Below are 21,248 nucleotides of genomic sequence, written 5' to 3'. Positions count from 1 at the left end.
GAGAGGAGGAGAGGAGGAGAGGAGGGTTGGTAGTAGTAACTAATAACTGTTCAGGAGAAGGAGGAGGAGTTGGAAATTTGTTGGTTGTTGCTTAGTTTGGTTTGGTTCGAAGGCGGAGATAGAACCGAATGAATGGGCGGAGGAGGCGAGAGAGGAGCGGAGCGACAACTCGGTTTCTGTCTCTTTCTATCATTGTTTGCTTATTTTATTTATTCTATTTCTATTTCTATTTCTATTTCTATTTCTATTTCTATTTCTATTTCTATTTTCCTCACCAAGTGGTATTCCTTCCAAACCCATTATTGAGCTGCCAGTCTGTCTCCGGTTGTTAGCGTGGAAGGAGATGGTTAGATGGCGGTCTGTCACCGCTGTCTGTTGGTGGGGAAAATACTAGACTATTTCTAGTTCTAGTTCTAGTTCTATTTCTATTTTTATTTTTATTTTTATTTATTTATTTATTTATTTTTTATTTTTTTCCCCCTCCAGACAAATGAGTATATTCTACTTCTTGAGAAGTCTAGAAACGCTTCTGAGTTCATTGGGCTCTTTTCACTGATTCATTTAAAAAAAAAAAAAAAAAAAAAAAAAAAAAAAAAAATTGGGGGAAAAGGACCATGTTCCTTCAAGTTGCTTTTCTTTCTCCACAACTCTTTCAAGTGACACAGGCATCAAACCCTTCAAGTTAACCACTTAGATCAGCTATAAATTAACTATCATCAGAATAAATACTCTCAGCCTTAGACCTAGCTAAGTGCTTAGCTTTATGTATGTGTGTGTGTATTGTGTATGTGTATGCATATGTATATGTATATGTATGGAGGATCGGGGATCAGATGAAATAATAAAGTAAAATAAAACAAAATGAATAAACTGAAAAGAGAAACAGAAGAGAACAAACAAAAAGCAGCAAAACAGCCACAACCCTACCTCCCCTTGCCGCCTGTGTTGAATAATAATATTACAAACAAAAAATGAAAAAAATAAAATAAAAATAAAAATAAAACCAGAGCTGAGGGAAATGAAGATGGTAAGATAAGACGAACCGGTAAAAAATGAAAAATTAAAAAGGTTTGTCTTTGAGATGAAGGGAAAAAAAAAAGCCATAGCAAGACGTCTCAAGCAAAAAAAATAAATAATAAAAAAATACAGGGATATCAAATAGACATGGTAGAGATATAAAGAAAGAGAGTATTACTGGTGAGATAGAAAGATGAAGAAGCAAAAAAGGGGTAAATCAACAAAAACAACCACAGAAAGGGAGCCCCAACCTGAAAACAGGGTAAGATGGCTAGCGAAGCGGGGGCAGGCAACAAAATGGTATGAGACAATGCATCGTTGCACAATCTGCAGGCTGAAAAGAAAAGAAATGAAAATAAAGGAACAAAGTCTTTTCTTTTCTTTTTTTTTTTTTTTTTTTTTTTTTTTTTTTTTTTTTTTTAAAGATAAACAGCGGATCGTACGATGTTGTACTGAAAAAACCAGAGGGCGAGAGAGGAGAGGAGAGATGAGAGAGATATCGGAAGAGAAAATGGGTTATTTATAATAAGCGGGCTTTGTATTATTTATCCTTCCAGAGGAAATAAACAAGCTGGCGTTCATCGCCCATTTCCGCCTTTGCAGGGTATATGGACAGGTACGTATGATATATGTATAGGCATGGGTATGCGTATGTGCGTATCTGCGTTTGTGTGTGCGCGTGCGTGGGTGTAGGTCTGTGGGTGTGCATGTGGAGAGAAGACATGTAATTTCGTTATATTCGTTTCTCCCAACGGGATACATATTTTCATCCGATGGGGCAAGCCGTCGTGGTGTGTTCAAGAGGAAGACCCCGATTGGCGTTCGGAATGGATGAATGGAGGGCGTAATTTGAGAAATCTGGCATTGGGAAACGGGGAGGCTGGGGGAAACTTTCGAATACTTGAGAATGTTGAAAATACGCTGGGGATACGTAACCAGGTTGAGGGGATGAAGAAAGAAAAGAGAAAGAAAAGGGGATATCAAATAATCACAGTCAGAAAAAAAAGGCAAAACATAGCAGAGCGGAATGACACAAATAAGACATAGCAAGACAACCCAGGACAAACGTACACAAAGAACAAATCAGGGCAACATCAGAAACTTTGAAAAAGAGGCATCAAAAAGGAGACTAGACAGAAACCATACCAGTTAAACACTCCAGAGATGAGGGGGGGATATAAAGTAAAAATATAAAATCCGACGCAGTTCATTGTTTCCCAGATTTGCTTGAAAAAGTGGAAATGGCATACGCAGAGGCCGGGTAGAGAAAAAAGAGCAACACCGCGTCTTCAAGCTCAAAGATCCTCCTCCAGCCGCTCCCTTTTGCCGTTTTGGAAGTATTGAAGACATCAGGCATAGAGCAGGAAGGAGAGAATGCATTGACTCGGTTGGGGTCGGATGCGATTGGATGCGCTTTCTGTCTTTTTTTCCACCTTTACTTTCGCATATGCCTACTATTCTTGGATTTTCTCATTCATTCTTTTGCTCATCAACATATTCGTTCCGTTCGATAATTGAACAAAAAGGGGAGAACCCAACGTAGCAGCAAGTGATAAGCCACAAAATATTACATCAGGTCATGCTTCGAGGGGCGTTTTGGCTCCCCGTCTTCTCTTCTTCAAGGGCGGTTGGAGGTCGTCAGGTGGTCTTTTTTTTTTTAACTTTTTATTTATTTTTTTTGGAGTAAACCGTTCTTCTCTCCTTACCACCCCTTCTTCCGCGCGAACCGTTTGTTTAGCAACGAAAGAACCCTGGAGACGTTGAACTGGACGTATTCCAGATCAAGATCTTCCTGGTTATCCTTCTGCATCTCCAGAAGATCGTCGAGTTTCAGGTCTAGTTCTAGAAGACCTCGTGCACGACCTAAGGCAAGAAAAATCAACAGAGTGGTTAGTAGGGCGGCCAAACATACTTGAGGTTTTTTAAGGAAAAAAAAGGAACTATGTATCTCACCCTTATAATGCAAGCTGATCACAAAGGTCCCCGGCAGGGGGCTCTTAAACATAAAATAAATGTTCGCCCTCCGGTTTTCCGGAACATTACTCTTGCGAATCACCCCTTCCTTCTCCAGCTGTTGATGCGTAAACTTATACGGGCCCAGCTCCTGATGTTTCTGCTGTTTCCGCTGCTTGCCCTCGGACTGGCTGCGCACATTATGCAGGTAAGATTTGTATGTCTCCAGCTGGCCAACGAGGTAGGCATTGTGGTCGCGTATCGTGCGGAATACCTCATCTAGCTTCCGAGTTTCTTCGATGACTTTCTCCTTTAGGGAGCCTAGATGCACAAGTTCCTGTTCCACCTCATCGCGCAACAGGCTGAAATCATCCGATCGATCGATGACGCCAAGCTCCTGTAGTTGGCTTAAGAGCTCCATGGTACGTATCCCCTTTCTAACCATGACGGCATCGTTCTTTAGCGTGGCTGCTGCTTCGGCTATCCGGTCGAGTCGAAGTGGTCGCCGAGTTACGGATGTGTTATGTGGTAGGGAGCGCATGATCTGGACAAAGGTTGATTTGGCTTCCATGAAGTAAACTTCCTCTTGAGTAATATCTAGCGCGGAAGTCAAGTCATCAATGGCTGTTTCCCATTTGCTAAACAGCGGGAGATTGATTGTTCGGTTTTCCTTGCGCGGTAGCTGCGGTGGGGCCGGGCCGAGTTCCTGTAACAAATGGCTCAGGTGGGAATGCTGGTCTTGAGCCGCTAGAGAAGCGCAATGTTTGTCGAGAAGTGCGTGCGTAGCGTAGACTTCGTTCAGGGTGATCTGGAGCTCTAAATCACGTTTCGACAACGCTACATAGTTATCCATTTCCAAACTCTCGTAAAAGTCTTGAACTTCGCAAAGGTCTAGCAGGAACTTGTTCACTCGCTCTTTGTTATCATGAATGAACGGTTGGAGTTTGGCCATATAAGGCTCCTTGGCATAGGACGGTTTATTCGCCAGGTTCTGCAGCATCTTGGCGACCAAGGTAAGGGTGCGGCGGGGTTTGTCGGACGGCGTGGCCTCAATGAGCATGTACGATCGAGGTGTAACGATGGCAGGGTTGATGAATCGCAAAAAGAAAAAGCCGCCAATCAACGTACAAATAGTCTGGTCCTGAGCATCGGGGTATTTTCGTCTCGATAAACTTCGGATCTGCTTGCAAATCCATCGAATACCGTAAGGGGTTTCCTCAAGACCCTGAATGATGGTTTCCAGGAAAGTATTTGCAATGTCTGTCAGCATCTTTAGCCGCGGGGTAATGATCTGCTGAACTTGTTCGTTTTCTGCCGCTACCTCTGCAGTGACTGATTTTTCCAAATATGGTGGAAGAGATCCGGTGGATGCTTCGATTTGCTGTACCATAGTCTCATACACTTTCAACGGGTTGATTTCCAGATCGACGTCATTTAACTCGATGAGAGAATTGATCTGATCGGCCAATACCTGTTTCAAATAAGCCTGTCCGGGGCCTCGCCTGGTGTATGTAGTCATCATGCGGGAAACAGGGGTGTTTTGGCGTAAGAGAGAGGAGTATTCTGGGGTATTATCGAATTGGTAGGTTAGGACGGACTGGAACATGGTTAATAGCAAGTGCTCCTCTCGACTTTCATATTGGTTGCCGTAGATGGTGAACATGACTGTCTGAAGCAGTGAATCGATTTCAGCCATTGTCACCAGACGACATAGATGGGCGATATGGCGGGGTTCGGATTGTAAAAGGAAGAGGAGGTTTCCATATTTCTGGGTCTTGTCGTCATTCGGAAAGAAGCCCTCTTGTAGATCATTCGCATCCTCAAGATGGCTGGCCACTTCGTTTTGCTGTTGGAGAAGTTAGCCATTACATTAATATATACATATATATATATATACACAATGATGGACGCAAGGCACACCGAATGCTTGGCTGGGATTATCATACTTCTTCCAAAGCCATTCGATTCTGAATTAGAAGCGCAATTCGCGAGTCAAGATAGCGAACATCCTTTTCCAGCACGAAGTTCTTCTTAGATTGCGAGGATATCTTCGACTTCAGCTCGCGCAGAGTTCTTTGGGCTAATTGAGAGGGGGAAAATAAGGTTAGCTAGCTGAAGATTCCATGCAAACATATCACAGCAAAATTTCAATAAACTTCAACAAACCTTTTGCTAGGTCATCTGAAATTTCCAAGTCCTTCTCCTTCGCTGACATTGACAGGTATAGTGCCGTGACAGACATTCTTTTTGATTGCCTAACAGAGCGGGTATCATGGGAGGAGAATGTATTTTGCCTGGAGACGGGTTGGAAGGAGGAGGCAGAAGAGGTTGTCGAGGCCCGCGAGGCCCTCGACGCGGGCTGGAGCATTGTTGCGACCGACATTGTGAAGTGGAATGGGGAAAAATTAGCTCTGAGGGAAGAACAGTCGTGATATGTGAATCAATGGACGAATAATAAGAACAAAATAGTATATAAGGCGTCGAGGAAGGATATGATGGTATGAACGGTTGTTGGATGTTGGAGAGCCGTTGGAGGTTTGTTTTTTATCTTCAGGCTGGCAGAGTTGGGAAACCGTTAAAAAACGGATTTCTGGATTTCTTTTGTAGGATTCTTAGAGACGTGATATAAAAATAAGAGAGGAAAGATATTGAAAGAATTTCTCGAGCTTCTGTTTCAATGGCACGAAAACGAAAGCATTGAGCCAACAAAATGGAAAAAAAAAAAAAAAAAAATGAAGCAAATGAACTGGAAAACGGGGGTATTATTAGAGCGTTGATGGCAATGGTGCGCGATCAATGGAATCCGAATGCATCCATCGACATACAGCAGCAGCAGCAGCAGAAGACTGCAAACGCTGCAGGCTATCCTTTCTGGTTGATGACGGCCTCACTCCAGCTAGGCCACAGGCAGAAGAGCAGAAGAAGTGAGAAAGAAGAAGAGGGCGGAATGGAGACAATGAACACACTTCCGAAGGTTGAAAGGATGAGAGGGTTCGTTGTTGTGGATTGTTTTTGTTTTTTGAGGCTGGCGTTAGGTTTTAAGTGATTGGATGGTGGCGGGGGGGCCGAGCCGGAGGGAGGAAAGGGAGCGAAGTGAGACGGGCGGCGGTCAGTCCAGTCCGGGTACGAATTGATATATATGGATGGAGAGGCGTCGGGTTGACGGATGGCGCGAACAGTCAAAGGGGAGCGGGGGGGAGAACGAGCAATGGAGGGTGGAGAAAATCGAGGAGCGGATAAAGTTGACAAGGAATAGTTGAAGAATTGATAGATGGATGGAAGTGGTGGATGAATGGATGATGAGGATGATGAGGATGATGATGATGATGATGATGATGAGGATGATGATGATGATGATGATGATGATGGAGAGAAGATGGACGGATGGGCGGATGGACGGAGGAGATGACGCGGGTAGCAAGGGAGGGACGGGCGGAGGACAGAGACAGAGACAGAGACAGGAGACAGGAGAGTGACAGTGACAGTGACAGTGACGGAGACGGAGACGGAGGATAGACGGGACTTGGCTAGTGCAGGTGCAGGTGCAGCAAACCTGAGACTTGGAGGCTGAGGACGCAGACAGGGGCAGCGACAAGAATCATAACAAGAAGAATAAATAATATTACTATTTAGGCTGGAGGGGAAAAAAAATAAAAAAATTCAAGAACAAAAAGCAGGATAAAAAACAGGAAGAAAAGAAAGGAATTGCAAAGAAGAACGAGAGAACAGAATGAGGGGTGAATAATAATAATAATAATAATAATAATAATAATAATAGAGAGAGAGAAGAGAGAGAGAGAGAGAATAGGGCGGTCGGTGGGCCACTAATCCAGGCACCGCTCAGGTACCCGTGCGGTGTGTGGTGTGGTGGTGTTCCTGCTGCGACTGTTTTCCCTAGGGAAGGGGAAGGGGTTCAGTGTTAGGGTTCAGTGTTAGGGTTCAGTGTTAGGGTTTCAGTAACTGATCAGGGTCAACACTCACCAGCCGCCCTTTGTCTCTCTCTCTCTCTCTCTCTCTCTCTCTCTCTCTCTAGTTCAACGGTGTTGGGTGTGGTGACTCTGCAACTGCTTTTACATAATAATAATAAATGACCGTGTTTGTTTGATATGTATGTATGATGCAATGTTTTGGCAAATTAGCAGTGAGAAAGAAGGTTTGGGCCAAGTAAATCTAAGCGGTTCACGGTTATGGTATGGTATGGTATGGTACATTACAATTTGGTATCAATAACTTTTATAATCTACTAGTTATTCTTAACTACGGAGTAAATAAACTGGAAAAAGAAAAAGAACTCTCCATCTGGAGTCCTCCGTACGGAGTACTATGAAATGATACTATCTACATGATCTTCACCAAAACCAATGCCATTATTACTCTGTATTTTATAGCTTGCTTTCCCTAACTCCTCTCCTCTCCCTCATCCGCCGTCCTCGTTCCTCCCACAAGAGACTCCGTCGAAGAGAGAGAAACCATGGGCCAGAAAATAATGAGCTCTCTCGCGCTAACAACGGAGCGACCCCATATCATATCACCACACCCACCACCACCATTATCCTTCCTGCGTCTCCACAAAACTCTCTCACTCGCTTAAATATTATTAAACACATACGCAGTAGGTTCATCGTCATCGTCATCGTCATCGTCATCGTCATCGTCATCGTCATCATCATCATCATCCCCGCCACACAGACACACAGATCTCCCCACAGAGGCCACTCTTCGCACCTTATATATCACTCCTCCATCCGATCCTTGGCCTTGAAAAGAAAGAAAAAGAGAGAGAGAGAGAGAGAGGGGAGGATTTTTCCATGCTAGTATTGTTAATAATGCACAGACTTGCTTGTTCCTGAGTAGTAACTATGGACTAGAGAAAAGAAAAAAAAGAAAAAGAAATAAATGGAAAAACCTGAGAAGAATGAATAAGAATTCCCCGAACTCTACGGAGTAGAGAAGAGACAATAAAGAATAATAATAATCCATTTTCTCTCCCGTTCAAATGCGATGTTTTAAACTTTCCAAGTGCACAAGCCTCCTCCAAAATCTGTTCTCAAGGTCATTCATCATTCATCAACTGACTCCCACCATTCCCGACCCTGACAGGAAACTAAATATGACACAAAAAAAAGTGCATGCCAGGCCAACACACCCCTACACCCAACAGACATAATTAAATAATAATAGTGACATAGTAGTAGAGAAGGAGGCGGGGCGATGGCGATGTTGAGCAAAACAGAACAGAGGAGGGAGTTGAGTGTGGGAAGGGAGGGGGGATAAGGGGGGAAAGAGACTTGCGGCGGGGCTAGCTCTCCTTGGCAGGATCCGGCTAGCCCGAAAAGAAAGGGGGGAAATGGAGTAGTTGTTTTAGACTTTCTAATTAAACTTTTTAATTTTAATTTTATTTTCTTTCTTTCTATCTGATTATCAATCTGTTGATTTTTACTTGTCAACAACTTATTATTATTATTCCTCCATAACTAACTGTTCATCATATTTCTACAGATTATCTTCCTCTTTTAATTAACTTTATATATATATATATATATATATATACACTTGACAAATGAATAGTTCTCATGCTGTCATACGATCATACATACATCTACACATATCCTTGTATGAAGTACATGTACATCTTGCATGAGACATATGCATAAGTTTGCAAGCTACGCTGTAATAGCTGGATATATATGCAGAGAGCTACATACCATACCTGCGTGCAATCTCTACCCGCATAAATATATTTCTTCAGAGCTACCACCTGCTAGAACTCTATAAAGCTGTCCACTATTATTATAACTGTTTTATTCCCTTACATTTCCCAAATCAACCAAAATCCCTTGACCACTATACTATTAATAAAGTCTACAAACCTTCCCCCATTTGGCCATTAGAATGCCTCGCACTTACAACAACAACCACCACTCAACACCACCACAAAAACCAAAATACATACTGTATATACATACATACAATACCACATTAACAGAAAGAGCACACCTCCACAATCGACAAAACACCCCATCTGGCTTCCCTCCACACCAGCCTCTTGCAATCTCGTCGTCTGTCACCCCCAAAAGCTTTGTCGGGTTACTGCAGATTTGATAGTTATATAGTTAGGAAACAGATTGATTATGTTGATTATGAACCAGCAATATCCCATGGAAGCCCATTTGGAAGAATATGGAGGATCGTATTTCTCCCCGAATAATCGCCAGGGAGATTTTAATGACTAGTTATTAACTACCCGTAACTTGATTTGCATGGTGCAAAAAAGGAGGAATGGATTCAGGTAGGAGACAGAAAAAACGAAGAGGGCCAGGGCAAATGAAGATAAAAAGTCGTAGATATTTGGATAACCAATTGCCATCAACCGCCAAGGAAAAAAAATATAAAAAAATATGCTATGCATGACGTAGAAAAAGTAGAAATCACAACTCGTGTGAATGCATCATCACTGCTGCACAATGTGTAAACACCTCTCAAGAAAGGATAACACTACTAAATACGGAAATAATGAAGCCGCCGCGCCCCCAGAAATTGTAGAAGGTATCGCATACGAAAAAAAAAAAAAAAAAAAAAAAAAAAAAAAGATGCCGTTTGAATTTTAGTGTGAGTAAGGAAGAAAATTACAAAAACCCGCCACCCACCACCCGCCCCCCCCTCCTTCTCCACCAATGCGAAAGAATATCATCAGCGGAACGTAAACGATTTGCCCTCGATTTCCTTCTTCGATTTTCGCGCCCCTTGCGGCGCATCCATCGCCTTGGCGTAAGGGTTGAACTGTCGTTTTTGCTTTTGCTTGCCGCGGTACGCGCCATTCCCATGGTTCCCGTTCTCCGTGGGTTTTGCGTGGAGGATGGACTCCGCGTTGCTGTAGTCGAAAGGCGTGAAGTTGGGAGATTCCTTGCTGTCGTCGGTGTTATCGCCTTGATGTTGTTGTTGTTGTTGTTGTTGAAGAGTAGTAGATGCCGTTTTCGTTTTCTGCTTCTTCTTTTGCCGGCGCTTCTGGGCTTTAGTTTCGAGAGCGCTCGAAACGGAGGTGGAGCCAGACATAAATTCGTCTGTTGATAGGGACGCCGTGGGCGTTTCTACAGTCGGTGTTGTTACTGTTTTTGGCTTAGATACGTCCTCTGCTTCGTCTTCCATCGTTGGGCTGATTTTCCGCTTTTTCGGGGCCCCAAATTGTCTAAGTGTGAAGATTTCGTTGCTCGTAGTAGCCGTAGGACCGGGCACATTGTGTTGTGAGGAAATTGATTCCTCTTTCACAGGGTTGTCTGATATTTTCGGCGGCATAGGGGGCACGGGAAGAGACAGCATGAACGCCTCTGCTGTGGCTGCCAAAGAATGAGAAAGAGGAACTGGCGGATGGAGTGGCTGGTCCAGGGTGGGACCCCAGAATTGGGATACGTCTGTTCTAGCGGCCAAGACGGTTCGACTATCCGGTTCACTCTCACTTTCGCTTTCAGGTGATGATATGGGTGTGCTGGGTTTCGATTCGTCTGCCTTTTCCTTAAGTGGGAAAAGCACATCTCGAAGCTCTGGACCTGTTGCCCCGACGATTTTCGCTTGCTTGATAACCTGAACTAGTTCGGAAGCTCGGGCTCTAACCAGAGGAGACACCGGGGAGATGGTTCTCAGTAATGAAGCAGGGTCCAAGGGCATCGCATGGGCAATTTTGAAGAGCGATTGCTTCGAAAGAACATATTGAACGCCTTCATCCTCAGACCGCGCAATTTTATCTCGCCACTGGTGGACGGCCCTGAATACGGCAAATTGCTCTCGACTGAAGAGAGAAGAATTACGGATAAGCATATCTTGCCAGCCACCGCTCCCTTGACCTGTCTCAGCGTTATAAACAGGACGCTCGTATCGTTGTAAAGCTTCTTGTTTAGATCTTTCGAGAACGTAAGCAATCAAGTTGTTGTCGGGCGTTGAATGCTCCACAAGACTATTCCGGATCTGGTCGTAGATATACAAAAGATAATGGGTATCGGATCGCGCATAGTCAAACATGCCAGGGAGAAGTGGCCGGAGTCTCCAATCAGCCATTTGATACTTTTTCTCCGCTTGGAAGTTGACGAATTTTTCCAGAAGAAATTTCAAACTTCTCTTTGGATAATTCAGTGCTACCGCCGCATGGTACGTATCAAAGAGACCGACAAGGTAAAGACCTAGGTCACGTTGGAGCCAAATCACATCCATAGTTGAACCGTGAAGTACTTTAATGATTTTGGGGTCTGCAAAAACTTCGTTCAGGATCTGCAATTCCTCCCGCCATGGCTTTAACGTGTCGACTATCCAATCCTTCTCGCGCGTGCTAATTTGCATGAGACATACAAGTCCATGGTATGAATGAGTATCATGATGTTCCAAATCGATGGCTATTTCCGTCGTTTGCTTCAGTTCCGCGAGCATTGAGTGGACACCTTCTAGAGTGTCTACAAATGTGGCGGTGGTGGTCTCAAAAGGGTTAGATTCACGGGGAGCGGAAATGGCAAATGCGGACGAAGGATAGGTGGAGTTGCGTATTTCGGTTTCGTATGGATGTTTGTAGCTAGGAAAAGTACGGCTTCATTAGCAAACTCGGTACGAGCGAGAAACGAACAGGAAAGCTGACATGTACTCACGAGGTGGTCGTTCCATCAGGGCCAGTTTCACCTAAGTTCGTCGACAATGGCGTTATTGCATGAGGTTTAGAACGAAGTAACGGTTTGAAAGGTGGAGCGTCTTCATTGTTCTTTGGGCGAGTAGCGAACAAAAGCTGGGGTTTGGGAATTTTGGATGGGCCGAAGTCGTAAACGCTGGGGAAGTGTGAACTCGGAGTTCTTTTGCTGAGTGCGGCGCCACGCTCTTCTTGCGACGGACTGAGCTTTTTAATGATGCCCGTGAATTCGTCCAGACAGGCATCCGCCTTTTCCAACAACTCGTCAATTACATCCACAACCGTTCTCCAGTTTTCTTCCAGCCCGTCCTCATTGCGTAGCTCAGGCACCCGCAGTTCGGATCCAGATGTAGCAACCTTCAAGAGGGAATTGGTTAGCTTGAGGATGCGCGCACTTTCTTCGTCAACATATGCGGAAAGGTTCTTATCGAAAGAGCGGTGGAAATTTAGATCTTCGGAAGATATCTGCGTGACGGATCTGGTCGTCTTGATAAGGGCAGCCTGTGCCTGCTCCTCGTACGGAACAAAGTCTGCGGCGATTTCCATGAACTCGATCACTGCAACTAGAGCATTATTTGAATAGAAAGATACAAAACAAATCAAAGATCAAAGTAACCAAAGAAAGGATAAGCGCGCTGGGGGGACGGACTCCGGAGACCTTCTGATACTGATACAAGGACAGTAATACAGTCCTTGATAGCCAAATACAGAATAAAGCTTCGGATGCTTCAAAAAAGAAAAGTTGGTGTGGAATAAACTTCAAGCCAAATTTTTGGTGGAAGAAAGATAATCCGGTGGCACCTGCAGATGTGAGAATGAGCCAGGCTTCAAATTCAATCTCAACATCAATAAACATATTCTCTCACTGTACTCACATCTGCTGTTCTCAAAATATACAAAGTAACTGTCCTTGCTCAGCTCGCAGGCTTTTGTTTTCTTTTCCTGTCTCAAATGTCAGCCTCATTAGCCCCAGAATGCAACAACATAAAAGAGTATGTGCCGGAAATCCAAATTCGAAATCGCCGTTTAGGCACCTGTGAGAAACATGAAAGCTAACAATCAACCCAAGGAAATACGAAACGTGCTTTCTCAAATGGTATAGTGAAAGTATGATGCCCCAACTGATATTGATCAAGCTTAACGCCACCGATATCTAACGTAAACCCAGAGTATCTGCGCGGTAATACCACGGACAAGGACTGTGCAAAGGTCTTCGAAGAGTACCAGAAATGCCTATCAGTATGTCATATTCTTCTCCCTTTCAGCTCATTTTACCTCGGGACGATGCCACTGACCAACTGTAGAAAACCCTGAAAGAACGAGGGCTCGATGGTATGGTGGAAGAAGCCCGTAATGGCAGTAAAGAAAGCGACGCGGAGTTTCTGAAAAGGAAGACTTGTACGCAACGAAGCTAGGGTACCGCTAAATCTGCACAGAGTACTGATTCTCGCGATAGAGTTCGCATCATCACCCCCCAATGATGGGAGCAGCGCCTGACATTGGCGGACACCACGGGAGACAAAAATGTGAGGTAAACGACAGGGCCCGCATACCGTGATGATGTAGAATGCCGGCAATGATGGGACACCGAGAATGAGGTGCAATGACTATGGCGCTTGAAACACGAATATAGAGGACATCGACACGATATAGAAAGAAAAAAAGGAAATTGTCGTTCGAGAAGGCTAGAAGCCGGCCCACCCAGCAAGCGGGCAGAACAATAGACAACAGAATGCCGTTGGAAAGAGAACATACCTCTTAGCTCGATATCTTAATGCCATAAACGACGCAGAGGATACCAGTCCAGGATGTACAGTGCCTGTTGCAAAATTTCCCTTGCAGCAGAGGTTTCTCCCTCCAGCGGCCCGTAGTGTCGGTAGTCGTCGATGATGTCCGATACTCGCCTTTGATCCACTGGAACGTGTCTGCCTGGCTTCAAGCCTTTGTTGTATCTCGACTCCAGGTCTTTGGGCGTGGCTGAGGGAAACCTTTTGTTGAATTCAGTTTCGATTTCCCGCCAATTGAAATCCGTGCCTAGCCGCAGGGTTGTAACGAAGATGTCTTCTTCAGCTGTCCACTTTCCATGCATTTTATGGTATGGTGTTGGTGTGTATAAGCTGGCGTGGGAAGTTGTGGCTGTGGGAGTGTTGGATGAAAGAATGTGGTGTGAGCTGAGCTTGTTCTCTTGTGTGAGAGTGTGTGTGTCGGTGTGTGAAAGAATATGTTTATATTTATATTCAGATATTGTGGTTCTCTCTGATTTTCACCTCATGCGCACAGGAAACAGTGACAATGTTGCCCTGGTGAATCTTTGCTCTTGTATTCCAAGGTTCCTTAGTCTGTTTGCTGCTTTGATTTAGATGAAATTCAGTTTCATGATTCATGATTGCTTCTGCTTTATGAGAATTTTCTTTGATGTATCTATTTTGTGAACATTCCTCAGCCTTCCAAGGTTCCTACCTCCAAGTAATTTCTATCCTTGCTATAGAGAGCCTTTTTACATCATAACTTGCTTTGCTCTCTCTGCGTTGCTCGTTCGCTCAACTCGTCTTCAGGGTCCGTCCTACCACATAATCCCATGTGAAGTGAGTTAAGATACGTTTATATGTAAATTAGGATGAAAATCTACTACAGGCTTGAAGATGGAAACTTCATCATTATATAAATAGAATATTGAATTATTGATAGGCTAAATATTTTATTGAATAAAATAATCGTCCAGAACACGCTCATATACGTCGGCCTTAGACGGTTTTCTCGCTTAAACGACTAGTAGCATCGAGGGAGGTAGACAAGTAATCGTGACCTACTCTAGCTGTTTTCCCGTTCCACTATCAATTACGACCGATATGCCCTTCTCCTGTCATACGGAAATCCATTCGGGATCTTCGGCATGGGCGCCATCACATTTGCCGTCCGGGTCTTTTTCTCCGTCAAACGCGACCATACCTCTACGATCCCGACGCGCTGCGCGGGGAGCATGCTATACTGCAGGCTGTACATGTTACGTCGGTGTATTGGTGGCACGAAGCGACCCGTCACAAGGCAGAGGATGACGCTGGGTGAGAGGTAGTGCTTGCGGAGACGGTGACCGAGCTGGAAATATTGGTCGAACATTTGGCGGAGGGAAAGGGGGATGGGCTTTGTAGAAGGTTAGTTGTATTTCGGGGAAGGGAATGGGATGGGATCAGAGACAAACCTGGAGGTGGATGTACGAGGTAGAGGTTGAAAGTATTTCTTCTGCCTTAGAGGTAGGGTTTGGCAAAGGGGCTTTCCTGAGTGAGAAATGAATACCACCTACCCGAGGAAAAAATTAGAACTTCGTTGGAAAATGTTGCGCAAAATGAATTAAACGATTGTAAGATCTGACCTGGTAAACGCCCGGGGTCTTTCACGCGCAGCATCACCGCGAAAAGCGGGAAATGGTTCAAAAAAGCAAGGCAAGTATCCAGAGCTGCCTTGAGGGATATTATAATCATACGGGCAGAAGCAAAGGTAAGATAAAATACAATTATTGTGGGTAGGAGGAAAAAGAGAAGCGTGAACAAAATCGTGCCCAAGAGCAGTTGGTCGAGGTCATAGTCGCATGAGTCTATCCGGTTACGAAGAACATTTCGTTTTTTGCCGCGGAAAAGGTGGAAGAGGGATATAATGATTGTTAGTTGCCAATTAAAAATGCGGGCAGACGCGATGTAGAATGAATAGATATGGACCGTTAATATCGACAACAGGTCCGAGAACATCGCCATGGACATGCTCGCCCCGGCAAAGCCGGAGCAACCAATCATATAGATTACATGACGGAGAAACGGTCGAAGGTTTGCGAGTGCACCTAGAAAAGTTTAGTTTGCAACGACAATCTACATGGGGGTCGTCTTGTTGTAACTCACTAGCCCAATGTTCTATAACCCATAAAAACAAATCTCCCATGAAAACAGCAAGCTCATTATTTAGCTTCAAACCTGCAGGCCAGCCCATGAGCCAAGATATTGTCCGCTGCAAACCCTCGACGGTCCACCAAGTGAGAATCGAGTTGATTTGCGACGCTACCCAGTCGGCATTATCTATGATGTATGACCCAAGAGCAATGCCAATGATCACATCATTAGCCACTAACCAAAGGCTGTTGTAGAACCTTATATAGTCTGCGTGGCTGTTCGTCACACTTTCCCAGTCGTCTTTCCGCTTGCGCAATGTCAGATATTGGATCGGCCAGTAACAAAATTGCTGCAGTCGTATGTCAATCTGCTGAGCTGTCGCAGATATGTCCTTCAGTGCAGCTGCGTCTGGGCGAGCTCGCCACTCCAGCACACCCAATACAACCTCTGCTATTACTCGATGGCTGATAAGCACCGCGATAAACCCTTGCGTTATGACCGGATAAATCCACTCTAGAAATATGTATGACAAAGTCATGTAGAGAAAGTCCCATGCCGAGCTAGCAGACTCAACCACGCGTTCACTGACGCTTAGGCTGCGCTTCGGTCGCGCTCCGATCAAGCCCACGTTTTTAACAAGCAGTTTCTCCATTTCGAAAGAGCAGTTAACCTGGTTGATAATTGCCGGGAGGATCTGTTCCTTTGGTGAAGGAACATGCCTAACCACGGTATGTAATTTCAACTTGTTGACAAGTTTTCGAGTTTGCGCCTTTGCCTTAACTTCTGCTTGATCAAAATCGTCCAAGATTTCTCCCGTATTTTCCAAATTCGATGGTTTGTCTTCCAAAATTAAAGATATAGGTCGTAAGGACATATATTGCATGCGCGTGGGATGTGGACGGTTAAACGTGATAATCTGGATAGAAAGCTTGGTCTCAGGTGGGCAAAAGATCCGGGGCACTTTAGAAGAAGGGTTCCATGTAATATATAGATGGGACGGAGTAAATGCCGTTGGTAGCTCGGTAGGATTTGTCGAGCCCAAAACATGCATTGCATGCTTCCCGCAAAGGGCCATTATCCGAGATATCGGATGGGGGCTATTGCGGAACAGGATGCCAGTTCGCAGCGCGTTGTCGACATTCCGTGGCTACGAGAAAATCAGCTCGTCAGAAACTTGTTGCACAGACGAGGGGTAAACAGCACGTACTTCCACATGCTCGAAGACTGTGAGAACGAAAAGATCAAATTCAGAGTTCCTCCAACCCACGATCACACCGGGCGAGGTGGACTTTGGAATGTCATTTGGCCAAAACACTCGCAGCAAACCATCACTCAGCATCTTATCATTCTCCAGTCTTTAGAACGAGCCACGGCGCCGTAATTGTTCCCGCGCCGATATTCCGTGGCTTACAGCACGAGGATGCTAGGCAATTTGTGAGTGAATCGGGCTCTTGCCAGTTAAGGAAATGCGCCAGGGAGGTTTACCGAATTGATCTCTCGCGCCACAATCAAATTGATTGGGATGATGACAAGAAAATAAAAGATGGAAAGGACAGCAAAGCCCTTCGCCGTGCGGGTCTAGAAGAATCCGTTTTTCGACTATCAGTATCCATATGCGCTGTGGCAAGGTAGTGTTCATTCTTCTTGATCGGCGAGAAATTGAAACGTACAACCACACCGTGATCCCAGGCAAATATGGCCAACTCGTACAGCCGGGTGACTAAATCCCACCGCGCAGTGATGTAGCCTGCTACGAATATGCCAAGCGCGAGGACTGAGAAAGGGTGCATTAATTAAGATCTATCGTTCGTGCATGCTTGGAGAGAAAGTTAAAAGGGAGGAAGCTTCCAAGAGACAAAATAACTTTTGATGTGGCCAGTCGCACGCTGTTGTTTTCTAGATTTCGTAGATTCCCGAGTGAGGTACAGCGCGGGATTAGGAGTAACCAAATCGATATCACAGATGAGCACAAGGGATTTATAGAAAAAGGTTGGAGCTTGCAAGATTTCGTTTTGTCTGACAGACGTTGTTGAGCTCCTTGGGTGGATTAAGGTTGGAACTTGGAGGGTTGTATATCACCTGATATGGCAGCTTGAATACGGCAGTCTATAGTGACAAATGTGACAAATGGATATTTTATACCACATATTTAATGATAACTGATTGTATTAGCAATCAAGATCTCCTCATTGGAGGTTGTATGACCCACATCAGTGGAGGGCTCTCAACCTGGGACAGTCTATGGAAATATATATTCAGAGGCCTCTATGCTCAGAGAGTCAGAGGTCTCTATACCCTGAGGTTCTATACACAGAGAGCCTGTATCCAGAGAGCCTCTATACTCAGAGGGCTCTATACACAGGAGAACTCTATATCTATATACCTGAGGGCCTCTATACTCAGGGTGGGAGGCTCTATACACCTGAGAGGAGGATTCTTCTACAGAGCTGTAATACTCTATATGTTGCCAAGTCTGATTAAATCTACTTTAACTATATTAGGACTAGTGCAATTGGTGCGTGATTATAAAATAAGTATTATGTGGAATTAAGCCTTGACACTGAAAAAAACATTGAAAAAAGCCATTTGACAGATTAAATTTAATTATATTGACATATACCTCCCTAAACCCGATATATGGAGGGAAAAAATTACCCCGTTCTGCAAACGCCAAACCAAGAACTCAAAGGGTGACGAAAAGTAAGAAAAATGGGTAACAAAATAGAGCGAAAAAAAAGGTAATCGCAGGATTTGAATCATAGGGCCTTAATACCCTGAAATACCTTGTTGGCCCGTAGCTTGTCATCTGCTTGTACCAAATCCTGCATTATCTTCGTCTTCTCCTCCATGGTAAGGCTTTCATTGCCCGGCTCTTCTAACTTGGCTTTCCACTTCAGCAGCATTGCTTTTAACAAAGCACTCCCTTCCGCGACTTCTTCCGCGGAGTACCCATCTAAGGTGGCTGACTGTTGTGCATTGTCGATGGTGCTCGAAGTGAAATCTTCCAACTCCTCCGCTTTTTGGCGTGCCATGTTCACAACCTTTTCTGGGAAGCGAACCAGCTCGGCCACATGGATGCCAAATGACTGATCACAAACACCCGGCTCTACCCTGTATAGAAGGGTAACCTCTCGCTTCGATTTGCCAGTACTATCATTCTCCTTTTGCTCTGTCCCGTTACCAATAAAGGCTACAACGTGCAGATTTTTCACCGAATTGGGGTACTGCTCTTGCAGCGCTGTTAGCTCATGGAAATGGGTGGCGAACAACGCGAAACATCTGATTTCCGTGACGATGTGCTCGGATATTGCCCAGGCGAGACCAAAACCATCATAAGTGCTCGTCCCGCGACCCAGCTCATCAATGATGATTAGGGACTCTGACGTCGCTGATTTCAATATATTGGCGGTTTCAAGCATTTCCGCCATGAACGTTGAGACTCCTTTAAGTTGAGAATCACTGGCACCCACTCGAGCAAGGATAGAATCGAAAATAGTGAGTTCAGCTTCGGAACATGGCACAAAACAACCGGTTTGCGCCATGAGAGCGATCACGCCTATTTGTCGAATGTAGGTAGACTTACCACCCATATTGGGGCCCGTAATGATGAGAAACGATGACTCGTTACGTAACAGGAAAACATCGTTCGTGATGAAAGATATGTCGTCTTGCATCTCCATACATGGATGACGAGCTTCCTTTAAGACCGTATTTCCTGTTCCTCGAGGGTGGATTTTGGGTCTTACGTATGCCGTAGGCGCATGAACGGATACATGAGCAAAACTGACGATCACATCAAGATGCGCTAGAACGCTGGCCAGCTGTTCCAACAATGGGCAGTAGGACGCTGCAACGTTTACCACTTCCTGCACTAGGCCGGTCTGGGTTCGATTATAGTTTGAAGAAAGCTGGTCGTGCTCTCGTCTGAAGGATTGCATTGTCGATGTCGTGAAATATACGCCGTTCTTCTGTGTCGAACACTCTTGGTATTCTCGCTTGTTTCGAATACAACCGGCCTCCTAAAGATAGAAATTAGCATACTGAAAAACAGCAGAAACGAGGGGGCAGGTGAGCTTACATTTCGTGTCAGCCTGAAGCACCATCCATGGACACGGTGATTTTCAAGAAATAGTTTTTTGTCCGTATCTTGATTTAGGTTTTTTCCCACAATCTTATGTTCCACGTCCATATCATGCTTCAACTTGTCGAGCTTCTTTCTGATGATCCGGAGACTACCGTCGAATTCCGGTTTGATTATGAATTCGTGATTATCCAGCGCATCCAAATCTACTGTAGTCTCAACCATCTCCGCAAGTTTGCTGAAACTATCTGAGAGATTGCGTAGTTTGGCGGTATACTCCGCCTCGAGGGGACCTTGATATTGCTCATCCATGACACTTTCAAGCGTGTTGATAAATCCAGGCAATCTGATCACAACCTGATATACTCTAACCACATCCTCCAGATTGGCCAGATTGCGTTGGAATCGTTTCGCAAGTCGGTAAAGATCGGGGATGGATCGTAGATGATCTTCTTGCATGGTTTGTCTGAGCTCCGTATCAACTACGAAGGCTTCCACTAGTTGCTGCCGTTTTTCGATATCCTCATGGTTCATTAGGGGCTGTTTTAGCCATTGGGCTAATAATCGGCTCCCCGCTGGAGTTTTGCAGTGGTTCAACAACCCATACAGACTCATATTTTTCGCGCCATCCCGTGGGCCAGGCATTAAGTTCAATGCTCTGAGTGCCGGAGCATCTAGCTTCATGTATTGCGATAAATCATGCTGGTATAGCTGATATTGGCCGAAATTTGTTGCGTCAGACATGGCGCCAAGGTACTTGATCAAAGCTGCAGCAGACCCCATCGCCAATTTCAAATCTGTTTGCGGTAATGCCCCAGCAGCTCTCTCATCTCTCAACAACCTTGAAAGATCCTGCTCGATATCCTTTGTCCCGAAATCAGCCATAGGGCGCTGCGAAATAGCGATTCCGCAACTATCTAAAATAGATCGCAATTTTCCCAGCTCAACGTCTTTCTTTTGCGTCTCCGCGGTAATCAAACACTCCTTGACTCCTAGCTGAATGACCAGGGACTCGAAGTTGGAATAGAGATCGTTATCTACGAACTCACTCACGCCCAGCTCCCTGACACTGGCATCAGCAAAACAGACGCCGACCTGCCTTGTTTCAGACGCTTTAGCGGATATTTTAACTGCAAGGATGATTGGTGCTGAATCCATTGCCACACCACCAGCTCCCAGTTCTTCCTCAACGTCTTGGAGATTGCCCGGGCTAGCTTGCTTGGCCAGTTTCCAGTTCGCCTTCCCGCCTCCCTGGGACGCCCAGATCTCCACTCTCATGCTTAATCGAAAAAGGGCTTCGCGTAGAAAGTTGCGGAAAACGGTCACAGTCATGGTTACCGAAGGTAAGCCGCCTGTATCACTGCGCCCAAGGGACTTGAGAACAGAGGTGGTTTTATAGACTGCCCGAGCGATGTACTCGGCATCGGGGCCATGGGCAGTGAAGAAGTCGCCCCTATCGAAGACGCGAATTGTGGAGGAGTCATCTTTGGCTGGAAGTGATCGGAAGAATCGGATAAAGCCCCCCTCGTCGTCTACCTAAATAAGTATTGCAGGGTTAGATTACGGCTCTGAGATTCCAGCGAGGACAAGTTAAAAAAGAGGAGCAGTGAAATTGAGGGAATTTGTATCACCTTCAGTTCCGGTCGCGAAGCCATTT

General features: G+C 45.0%; 6 protein-coding genes across 6 annotated transcripts; 1 reads left to right on the top strand and 5 right to left on the bottom strand.

Annotated features, from left to right (window-relative positions):
* Positions 1-1,415: 1,415 nt before the first annotated feature.
* Positions 1,416-6,552, bottom strand: BDBG_02483 (IQ domain-containing protein containing GTPase activating protein). Its single transcript, XM_002627766.2, has 4 exons — positions 5,137-6,552; positions 4,917-5,050; positions 2,971-4,816; positions 1,416-2,880 (listed from the first exon to the last, which is right to left on the bottom strand). Exons 1-4 carry the CDS (start codon positions 5,351-5,353, stop codon positions 2,720-2,722), a joined length of 2,358 nt encoding a protein of 785 aa, XP_002627812.1. The 5' UTR covers positions 5,354-6,552; the 3' UTR covers positions 1,416-2,719.
* Positions 6,553-9,561: 3,009 nt separating this feature from the next.
* Positions 9,562-12,342, bottom strand: BDBG_02481 (exosome component 3'-5' exonuclease). The gene is made up of 2 exons (XM_002627764.2): positions 11,598-12,342; positions 9,562-11,524 (listed from the first exon to the last, which is right to left on the bottom strand). Exons 1-2 carry the CDS (start codon positions 12,176-12,178, stop codon positions 9,661-9,663), a joined length of 2,445 nt encoding a protein of 814 aa, XP_002627810.1. The 5' UTR covers positions 12,179-12,342; the 3' UTR covers positions 9,562-9,660.
* Positions 12,343-12,583: 241 nt separating this feature from the next.
* On the top strand, positions 12,584-12,936 carry BDBG_02480 (uncharacterized protein; the record flags this gene model as incomplete). Its single annotated transcript, XM_031720812.1, has 4 exons — positions 12,584-12,624; positions 12,702-12,739; positions 12,801-12,871; positions 12,898-12,936. The coding sequence occupies 4 exons, from the start codon at positions 12,584-12,586 to the stop codon at positions 12,934-12,936; spliced, it is 189 nt and encodes a 62-aa protein (XP_031577111.1).
* A 467-nt stretch (positions 12,937-13,403) lies between these two features.
* Positions 13,404-13,721, bottom strand: BDBG_02479 (uncharacterized protein; the record flags this gene model as incomplete). The annotated part of the gene is made up of 1 exon (XM_002627762.1): positions 13,404-13,721. The coding sequence occupies one exon, from the start codon at positions 13,719-13,721 to the stop codon at positions 13,404-13,406; it is 318 nt and encodes a 105-aa protein (XP_002627808.1).
* Positions 13,722-14,286: 565 nt separating this feature from the next.
* BDBG_02478 (phosphatidylinositol glycan, class Q) lies at positions 14,287-17,563 on the bottom strand. The gene is made up of 7 exons (XM_002627761.2): positions 17,181-17,563; positions 16,996-17,088; positions 16,718-16,933; positions 15,523-16,657; positions 15,003-15,464; positions 14,832-14,929; positions 14,287-14,773 (listed from the first exon to the last, which is right to left on the bottom strand). Exons 3-7 carry the CDS (start codon positions 16,847-16,849, stop codon positions 14,471-14,473), a joined length of 2,130 nt encoding a protein of 709 aa, XP_002627807.1. The 5' UTR covers positions 16,850-16,933; positions 16,996-17,088; positions 17,181-17,563; the 3' UTR covers positions 14,287-14,470.
* Positions 17,564-18,266: 703 nt separating this feature from the next.
* On the bottom strand, positions 18,267-21,246 carry BDBG_02477 (DNA mismatch repair protein msh-2; the record flags this gene model as incomplete). The annotated part of the gene is made up of 3 exons (XM_031720811.1): positions 18,267-19,529; positions 19,589-21,127; positions 21,223-21,246. The coding sequence occupies 3 exons, from the start codon at positions 21,244-21,246 to the stop codon at positions 18,267-18,269; spliced, it is 2,826 nt and encodes a 941-aa protein (XP_031577110.1).
* Positions 21,247-21,248: the final 2 nt, after the last annotated feature.

Source organism: Blastomyces gilchristii (genome assembly GCF_000003855.2).
Source record: "Blastomyces gilchristii SLH14081 genomic scaffold supercont1.3, whole genome shotgun sequence".
Taxonomy (NCBI): Eukaryota; Fungi; Ascomycota; class Eurotiomycetes; order Onygenales; family Ajellomycetaceae; genus Blastomyces; species Blastomyces gilchristii.
Note: the sequence above shows the minus strand (reverse complement) of the source record. Positions and strands in the feature narration are given on the sequence as shown.